The sequence below is a fragment of the Canis lupus genome, chromosome 15 (assembly GCF_011100685.1).
Source record: "Canis lupus familiaris isolate Mischka breed German Shepherd chromosome 15, alternate assembly UU_Cfam_GSD_1.0, whole genome shotgun sequence".
NCBI lineage: Eukaryota > Metazoa > Chordata > Mammalia > Carnivora > Canidae > Canis > Canis lupus.
In genome coordinates this window covers 53,303,949-53,314,193 of record NC_049236.1, presented here as the reverse complement: position 1 = coordinate 53,314,193, position 10,245 = coordinate 53,303,949, and the positions used below count along the sequence as shown (strand labels likewise).

Below are 10,245 nucleotides of genomic sequence, written 5' to 3'. Positions count from 1 at the left end.
AAGCTACCTGAAAATCTTGATAAAGTGCATAATATTTTGCTGCTTATGGTAATAGAAAAATACAAAAAATAAAAAATAAAAAAATAGTAGAAAAATACTGTGCTTTAGGTTTTGTGTAGAAATAGAGTTGAGTTCAGGTTGTCTCTGTTAACTGTAGCTTTGCAAGACATAGCTTGACATCGTTTATTAATTATTTTGTTCTAAGTTGAAAGTAAAAAGTAAAAATCTAGTAGGTTCTATAGAAAGGCTCTTATAGGTTTTTTCATTAATGCTTTTTGTGAATTTTATTTTCTTAATATCTAGATGAATAGATGAATCTAAAAGTCATAGCTAGATGAAAACTACATATTAGGTGGATAAAAAATGAACAGAGTCTTTTGAATGAATATAAATATCCAACATGACCAAATTAGGATTTCACATATTAGGATGATGTGGATTCTATCCTCTCACTGTGGGCACAGGTACCACGATGGAATCACATTTGTTTATTGATAACTTACATGAATTAGAAAGTTAACAGTAACTGGTAGGAATGGGGAATCTTTGTCTTATGCAATGACTCACTCAAAAATATTCGAATACATCAAAATCAAGCAAATGTTGGTAAACTGACTTTTCCAAACAAGTTGAATATGAACCAAACACAATTCTGAAAAAATTGAATTGTAAATGTTGTAAGTGTTGCTAAAAGCATAATCCTAACTAAATTTCATACTTATTATGCACGTTTAGTTTTCAAGACGTTAATTTATTAAATCTATATGTCAGTGTGATTTGTGTATGAATAATTGCTGAATAAGTGAAAAATGAATGAACTTTAGAGATACGGGAAAAAAAAATACCAGGGACAACTTTAATTACTAGTCAATGAATTCACTTGGACAATTTAGCTAGGATCAAATATCTTTTCGATTAAAAATAGTAGAAATCCGTGTTATTTTGAAGTCTTTAGAGAAGTGTTCTTGTCTTCTGCTTATTTCAGGATTCCCTTCGCTAATTAAACGAGGTTGATTTGATTACTTGGGCAGCACGTGGCCCTCCAGTCTGAGACCACGTTGTTTATTGACTAGTTTGACTCCAACCGTAGTATCCTCTTCGGATGCAAAGGAGGAAACTGTGCATTAAAGGAACACTTGGAATAGGTTTCCAGCCGTGTCAACAGGGGACGACCTCTGCCCAGGTCTTTGTGACGGAGCTGCATAAAGACTCTGTAAAGTTGACCGGATGCAATCCCGGGCAGTCTTGCAGGTATCCGGCCTGCGTCATTTCGTTCAGTTACAGCAACCCCGTAAGGTGACTTTGTTTCCCCCCCAGAAGAGCAAACTGCAGCATAATCTGCATGCATGACGTCACACGGGCAAGGGGGAAGGAGCGCCAGGATCCACGCGGGCAGGTCCTCAGCCTGCAGATTCACCCCCGGCTCTGCGGGCGCCTCGGTCACTTCGCCCGCCGCTGCGTACGCGGTTCCGAGCCGCAGGATCTCCCACCGTAGCGGCGGCAAGACGGGGGCCGTGCTCCGGGCTCAAGCAGCAGGTGCAGGTAGGGCCCCCTCGCAGCGCGGGGCCGCGGGTCGCGTCTCCCGGGCAACAGGAACGCGGCTCAGACCCCGAAGCCCGGGGGTGACGTCACTTCCTCCGTCTGCGCCGTTGCCCCAGCGACGCGTCCTGCGGGAGAGCGCGGTGGGTCCGCGAGAGACGCGGCGGGCGGGAGTCACTTCCTCCCGCAGACGCTGTTGCCCGGCAACCGCCTCCCGAGTCCGCTCTCCGTCCCTCCCCTGCGCTCAGTCCCGGTCCGTCTCCGTCCTCCGGCAGCCCCGGGCCGCGGCGAGAGGCTCCCGCCCAGGCCGGCGCTCGGTCCTCGGGGGCGCGGGGCGTCCGCCCCAGGGCCGGCTGCGACTGCGGCTGCGGCTGCGGCTGCGGTGCGTACGGGCAGCGCGGGGCGGGGGCCGGGGAGACGCGGCGTGGACGGCGCTCGGGCCTGGCGGGCGGCGGGGGCCTGCAGGGCGGGGAGCCGGGCGGGGGGAGGGTCCCCGGGGCGCGGGGGGCCTGGGAGGGCGGATGGGAGGGTTCCCGGGGCGCGGGGAGCCGGGCGGGGGCGGCGGGAGGGTCCCCGGGCTGGAGGGTCCCGGGCGCGGGGAGCGGGGCGGCGGGGGGCCCAGGCCTCGGCTCGGGCAGGAGCACTGTGCGGGCCGCCCGGTGCGGTGACCTGACGGCTGCCGCGGCCGCCCGCCCGGGCCCCTGCAGGTGGGCACCGCAGCTCGGTCCTGCTGGGGCACCGCAGCTTGTGCGGGCGTCGGCCTCCGGCTCGGCCGGTGGGGGCCGGTCCCCGTGGCAGGCCTCTCACGGTGGGTTCCCTGGGCCAGGGTTTAGATTTTGAACGGAGGAGAGGTGAAGAATAAAGGTGTTGCATTTTAATTTGCAACATTTTATTAAGCTGTTGCGGGCATTTATTGGCTCATCTTTAAAACAATCGCAAAACTCTGAGGATGACTTAAATCTGACTTCTCTTGTTTTGATAACAAACTCGTGAGAATCTTATGTGTCTTTAGGGGAACTCTGCATATTGAGGTGAATATGTAGTGCCGTGTTCATAGATGTTTTTCCTAATTGTTTTTTTTTTGTTTGTTTGCTCTCTTTTTTTTTTTTTTTTTTTTTTTTTTTTTTTTTTTTTGCGCTAAAGGGTAGTAATAGAAATTCTCCAATATGCAAAAAAAAAAAAAAAACTCTCATTTGTTTTTTATATATTTCAGACCCGGTCAGAGTTTGAATCTCTTAGCTGTTTTATAAAGGTAAAAAGTAAAAAGCAAAACAAAAACCAAAAAGACACTATGTCTGATGAAGTTTTTAGCACAATTTTAGCTTATACAAAGAGTCCGAAAGTCACCAAAAGGACTACTTTCCAGGTAAAGTATTTCAAGACATTTTTATTTTGAGTGATTCTACAAGATAAGCACTGTATTAGGGATGTTGGGCTTGAAATGATTCTAGGAACGGCTGTGTATAATACAGGAATAATAAATCTTACATTATTTTGGAAGTTTTGCAGATGATCACATTTGGGCTCAAGTATTACCAGCTCTTCTCTGTGGCTTTCAGACCACTAACCTAGCTTCAGTACTAGGTTTTTACTAAGTTAAAAGTTTAAATCACCTAGCAACTTTAAATTTACATATTTTTTAAGGTTTTTTTTTTTTTTTTTCCTGTTGTAACATAATAACATTTCAGTTTTCTCAGTACAGGTCACTACAATTTTAAACTCAGCCTCTAAGTTTGCAGTATTAATTACCTTTATTACTGCAATGTGCTAAAACAAAAGATCTTAAAAGTGCCAGTTTCTTCCAAAGTGTAGCTCGTAATAAATCTGTCTAAATGGAGTCCTGTTTATTATTCTCCTGCCCTAAATACACGCTGTAATTAATTTCTTTGCTATTGCCTGTCTCCTTCAATTTAACTGTAAGCTCCATAAGGAGAAGGATCTTGTCTGTGATGTTACACATTGAATCTGAGGGCTTGGGTGCATGGCATAAGGTAGGCTTTCATTGAATATTTGTTATATGAATGAAACCTGAGTTTGAAAGCAATTATTAATCCAGCGTTGTTTGTTTAAAGAATTAATTCTAGATAGGAGTCTTCAGTGTTTGGGTGGAAATTGATCTTCATTATCTCCTTTCAGGATGAGCTAATAAAAGCAATTACAGCTCGCTCAGCCAGGCAAAGGAGTTCTGAATACTCAGATGACTTTGACAGTGATGAAATTGGTATGTGTGAATATGGAAAAGTAAAAACATTTTCTCTTTTTGCTTCCTTAGTTGCATTTAGCCCATCCCTTCAAAAACAATCACTTATGTTAAAGTAATACCTATAAATAAACTGGTTTTAAATTTCCAATTTTTTAATGAGTAAAAAGTCGTAATCTTCAAGAAGTTGTATAATTGTCTTTGTTTATTTCTGAACGTGTATACAGAAAATATAAATTAATTGATATCAGGTTTGCAGTAAAAGGATGCCTGTCAGTTGTAAACCATGTTGGACACAATGTCAGTGAGACCCTATAGTGAATTAGAAACTAGGGCCCATAGAACTAAACTTTGGTGCATGTCAGAATCACTTTTGTAGTCCTTTTTGTAAATCAGGTTTTTTTGGCTGTTGTAATACGGGCTCAGTTTTAAAAACCTGGTATATCAGTGCTGGTATGACTTAATCTGGTCTCTTTTGATTATGTAAGAGTATTAAGTACACAGAATTCTAAACTTGAAATTCTGTGTTTTATTCTTTAATATTCAGTGAGTAACTTTTAATGTTCTCTGTAAAAATAATCAGAACAATAGCTAAAACATTGCTGTATTGTTAAGTTAGCATTCTTTATTCTTCTCACAGTAAAATCGAATACTCTGGTATGGATGAAATTGTAGTTGTGAAATTTTTATGGAAAAAACATAATTAGCAAATAACTAGTAAAATTTCTCCACTTACCAGTGTTTCTTTTTATTTTATATGATGAAGTCATTTGAAAATAAAAGCTCTATAGTCCAAAACCTAATTTAAATATCCTATGTCATTGTTATTTTGAGGAACCTTTGGATGACTTCTCAGAGAAAGCAGAGGGTTTGGCACACTTTTCACACTCAATAAATATGTTTTGAAAAAATTTATGAAATTGAAATTTTTATTTCATAAATACCAATGAAAACTGCCTAAGTTAGCTGTGTTTTAGAGCTGCAGATCTATTTGTAAAACAGACTTGCATCCATTCATGGTTGTAAATTCATTTCTAGTCTCTTAAGGTAATCTTTTTGATTCATATAACTTTCACAACTTTAAAAGAGGCTATTGAAAACATTTTTTCTCTTCCATTTTTCAGTTTCCTTAGGTGATTTTTCGGACACCTCAGTAGATGAAAATTCAAATAAGAAAAAAATGAATGATTTCCATATATCAGATGATGAAGAAAAGAATTCTCCAAAACTGTCTTTTTTGAAAACCAAGAAATCAAACAGTGACATAATGAAAGATGAGCCAGTATTCTCCACCAAAAACGATGAGGAAATGGCACCTGATGGTTGTGGAAACATGGTTGGAACTCCCTTATCTGAATCTCAAAATAATGACCAAGAAATTGAAAAAGACAAAATTAAGATGAAACCTAAGCCCAGAATTCTTCCAGTCAAAAGCATGTCTTCAGGTAATTTACGTTACTATAATTGCAGTTCTTGGAAACTTATTTATCTATTTTAAGATTTTAGTTAATTTATTTGAGAGAGTGCAAGCATACGAGTGGGGGCAGGGGCAGAAGCAGAGGGCGAAGCAGGCTCCCCGCTGAACAGGGAGCCTGATACAGGGCTGGATCCCAGCACCCTGAGATCATTATCTGAGCCAAAGGCAGACACCTACTCAACTGAGGCACCCAGATGCCTATTGAGAACTAATTTTAAGATAATCATAAAATATCTTTATATGGTAGCTAGTAAAATTTTTAAAATAGACTTAACGTTTTAATTTTAGAGTTATAAGTCAAAATAATGGAACCATAGAGAAAACTCATAGTTCTGATGTCCAGTTGCATGTCAGTCTTGCATCTATACTGGTTCCTGATAGAAGACCAGAGTGCCTTGTCCTCCACGGCTGTGTCTCCTGAAACTTCTGGGTCCAGTCTTGCAAGGCCTTTGGGCTTCAGTTTTGTTTTTAAGGATGGGGCTGCAATGCAGTCCTTTCTAATCCATCTTACACTCCAGTAATTAGAGTAACAGCAGCATTGGAACGTGTCCTTCAAACAATCATTTCCATGTCATCATTTGCCAGAATTTTTTTTTTTTTTTTATATTTGAGTATGTGAAGGGAGAGAGTTTCATTGTTGGTGTTGTTATTTAAGCCTCCAACTTTTCTTAAGAAAAGAGAATCTCCATTTAGTTTCTCTGTTCCCTGGGAAAATCTACTGAAACCGTTTTCTCATGGAAGCTCCTGGTGTGATTGGGAGTACAGTGGTTTCTCCACAATTCTGAGCTCTAGGCACAATGGTGCAAAGATGGAGTGAAGCAGGAACCAGCCTCTCTGAGGTCCCATGGGCCACCACACAGAAACACAGGCATAGAGGTTTAAGGGTTTGGTGTCTTCTAGTCATTATTCCTGTATTATAGAAAATATATTATAAAAATAAAATCATAAAAATCTCTTTCCTTTATGTCATCATTAAATACTCTACTGGTAAATATTACATACTCCACATACTAGATATCACTGGTAACGTCAGATAGAACATTATTTCACACGTATATTAGGGAACCAGTCTTTCCCCAATAATCTCATTAACTTTCAAACATGAACAGAGCAGGGACCACTAGGAAAAAAGCCGCTGTATGTTAATTATATGTGACCTTGGCAAACAGGGTAAGCTTTATTGTTAGGAGGAGGAGGATAAAACCTGCTCTTCTTATTCTACAGAATTGTTTTCAGAATCTGTTGAAGTGTATCTCAGAAACTATACAGTTCTACCAAAAATATAAGCATGAGACATAATGAAACAGAATTAAGTTGCTAAAGTGAACCTTCCCAGCGTACTGAATAGGATCTGAGATGGAGAGAACGGGAACATAGTGGAACTTGGTGAATAATCCAGTAGTTCACCATTTCCCTAAGTACAGAGTTCAGGGTTCAGCAGTTGGTTCATTGGTATATTGGAAAAATACAGAATCATAGAAATTTTAAAGTAATTTCCTTATGAGAAAACTTCTTGGAGCCATTATTAAAGAAAAATGAATGAAGAGGGGCACCTGGATGGCTCAGTGGTTGACTCTTTGCCTTTGGCTCAGGTGGTGATCCTGGGATCGAGTCCCACATCAGGCTCCCTGCATGGAGCCTGCTTCTCCCTCTGCTTATGTCTCTGCCTCTCTCTTTGTGTCTCTCATGAATAAATATATAAGATCTTAAAAAAAAAAAAAGGAAATATGAATGAGGAATCTTCAAGAAGGATAGAGCAGACAGTGTTTCCTCATCCCCATGAATTCAGAAATCTATTTTTGTGTATTATATCTATCCTGTTTGTCTCGATTCTGAAAAGCTTTTTGTAAGAAAATCTTACATTAAGAAAATGTAAGCATACAGAAGCTAAAATTTGGTCTGATATGGGTAGAAGTATATAATTAGAATTAGAGCTTTATGGTAGATAATCATCAATAATCCACCTATTTAATACCTTTTTTTAAAAAGCTGTGATAGGGCAGCCCGGGTGGCTTAGCAGTTTAGCGCCGCCTTCAGCCCAGGGCCTGATCCTGGAGTCCCAGGGTTGAGTCCCACGTCAGCTCCCTGATTGGAGCCTACTTCTCCCTCTACCTGTGTCTCTGCCTCTCTCTCTCATGAATGAATAAAATCTTTAAAAATAAATAAAAATAAATAAAAATAAAAAGCTGTGACAAATTAAAATGAACAGAGAAATACTGTCCTTAAACCACAAGATGGCACCAGGATTCTAAATACTATACCCAAATGTGCAATACTATATTTCTAAAGTCATAAGCCATTTACCATTCACTATATGTTAAATAAAAATAATTACTAAACACAGGTAATCATTTACATTTAGTTATAAAAGAAAGCATTTTGAAAATGTATAGATTTTTTTTCTTTTTGAAAACTTGACAATACTTCTGGAAGTGGAATTTTCACATAAAATATGTTAAAGGCATTATTCCTAGGCTCTTCAGATTGAAGAAAAAAATTGAGGCTGGTGATTAGTGCCTGGCATATACAATTTGACAGATATTTTAATGTATAAATGAATAAATGAATGATTCATTCATGAAAGAGTGTGATTCACAAGCTAAGCTTTATCCTTCCCTAAATTTTAGACATTTTCTTTTTCCTACAAAGTTTGGAACTTAATGTTTTTAATGTGGTGAGACATTGCTGAGTAGCAATGAATCCTTTATGAAAATATTGGAACCTGGAAGTTTCCTTTGTTCTTGGCTGTCTTTTGTTAAAAGTGCAATAACTAGACTCTTTCACTTTTTTAAGCAACTTGTCACATGGGTAGTGATTGCAGAAAGTAATTTTTACAGGGTATGTTGCTTTTAACATTTAAATGACTAAAGTCATAAACTTTGGGTGCTCTTGCTTTAATCCCACAAACTAAAGTTTATTAACATGGGCCCAGAACTTCTTTGTTCCTCATTTTGTTTGTTTGTAAAGTGGGCATAATAGTTGAACTTGGATTTGAGGTTTGAGGCAATTAAATGAGTTTATACATTTGAAGATTTTAGAACAATCTGGTGTAAATCAAGCACTTTTCTAATTGCTTTTATTATTTCTTTTATTATTTAGCATTTACTCACAAGCAGATCATTTTATTTTTCCACACGTATTTATTATGAATACAGTCTATTTCACTATGTTATGTTCATTGTGATGATAACTAAGAAGACAAATTAAAAAGACATAATACCAAAAAAAAAAAAGGCATAGTACCAATATTCTAAGACTGTCTTAGCCCATTTGGGCTACTGTATCAAAGTACCATAGACTGGATGTGTTTTAAACCACAGAAACCTATTTCTCACAGTTCTAGAAGCTAGAAGTCTGAGATCACAGTGCCAGCATGGTCAGGTGAGAGCCCTCTTCCTGGTCTCAGACTGCTCATTGTGTCTCTACATTATGGAAGGGGCAAGAAGCTCTCTGGAGGCTCTTCTATAAGGGCACTAATCCCCTTCATGAAGGTTCCACCCTCCTGACCTGATCACCCTCCTACCTCCTAATACCATCACCTTTGTGGTTAGGATTTCAGCCTAAGAATGTGGACGTACACAAACAGACCATAGCAAAGATTGTACAATTTAATGGAAAGGTAAATAAAAGGTAGAGTAAGAACACAGGGAAGTGAGCACCTAAGTTTACCTCAGGACATCAGGGAAGGCTTCCCAGAGGAAATGGCAATAATAGTTGTAACTGACAAATAATAGTACCAGTAGTCAAGAGTGTTGGCTGCAAATGACTCAGACTTCTGTGGAAGGAGGAATTTATCACCTTACTGAGCATAGATGTCAGAAGACCTCTCGGTAGGTGTGATTAAGTTTGGAAACAGTATTTATGTCTTCTGGATTCTCAACTTCTGTCTTCCCTCCCCGACTCCTAGAACTTCTCGCTGTCTCCTCCCACCCCTGTCACTAGCCCAGTTTCTCCATCCTTTGGTCCTCTATTTTTGTCATTTGGTCTCTTTGTCTCTGACATCCCTTCCCTTGGCGGGAAGGAATGCCACAAGTTGTCCCCAAATCTTATCCTTCCAGCTTCATGACTTTAAAGGCATGTCCTCCAACTCTAATTAAAAAAAAAAATACTGACCGACCACCTGCAGTGGGCCAGTGAAGTTTCTGTGATGAGCCAGGAGGGTGGTGTGCATTGTGTTCCCACTCTTCTCACTGAGCTATGGAGGAGATATTTGTTAACCCACTAGAATTCACAAGGAAGAAGAGGAGAGACGACCCTGAAGAAAACAGGAGTGAGAAACCCAAAAAACAAAAAGAGGAGAAAGGAAAAGTCCATCACAGTTACTAATGCTCAGTGAGCACTTGCCATGAGTCCAGTACCGTACTGTGTACTTTACTCTCTCTCACTAGGCCCCTAGTGAGATTCCCTTAGGAATTCCTAACTCATTGTACCCATGGGTAAACTGAGGCATGCGGCGGTTACGATGCTGCTAAGTGTCAGAGCCCCGATCCAGATGGGAACTCTCCACCACAGACCCCCTAAGAGAGAGGGCCGAGTGGTGTTGGCTAGGGGTGTGCGGAGAGGAGGGGGTCGCTGTGGTCTCCCTTCCGCGAGGCGAATGCAGTTCTAGATCCGCCGTACAGCCCTGGTCCTGCAGCTTGTCCGTGCCCAACGGTGTGCTTGAAGTTGGTTAAGAGGGTACGTGTGTGGGTAAGTGTCCTCACCGCGATTAAACAACAACAAAACCACACGCACCAAGTGACTCAACACCTTTCAGGCGTCGTACAATATTCTGCTTCTACTGAGGCTCGAATGGCACGTGTTTGTCAGGAGAAGGAGCAGGGAGCGGACGTTCTAGGCAGAGGGCCCAGCGTGGGCAAAGGTACGGCAGGAGGAGACGGTGGCCCCGTCGACAGCAGTGAGCCCGGCCCGTCGGCACGCGGATGACCGAGGGCGTGTGTCAGGGACAGGGTCGCGCCAGGAGGGGGGACCAGGAGACCTCTTGTGGCTCGCAGGGGTGGAGCCCACGGTGGGGCCGTGGAATGTGGGC

The 10,245-nt window shown here is 41.3% G+C and overlaps 1 protein-coding gene across 1 annotated transcript in view; it reads left to right on the top strand.

Moving 5' to 3' along the window:
* The first annotated feature begins 1,782 nt into the window (after positions 1-1,782).
* MAP9 (microtubule associated protein 9) overlaps positions 1,783-10,245 on the top strand; it is a 30,677-nt gene continuing 22,214 nt past the window's right edge. The window contains 4 exon segments of the mRNA XM_038559087.1: positions 1,783-1,921; positions 2,753-2,905; positions 3,676-3,760; positions 4,864-5,184. Of these exon segments, the coding sequence (XP_038415015.1) occupies positions 2,831-2,905; positions 3,676-3,760; positions 4,864-5,184 (481 nt within the window). The 5' untranslated portion in view covers positions 1,783-1,921; positions 2,753-2,830.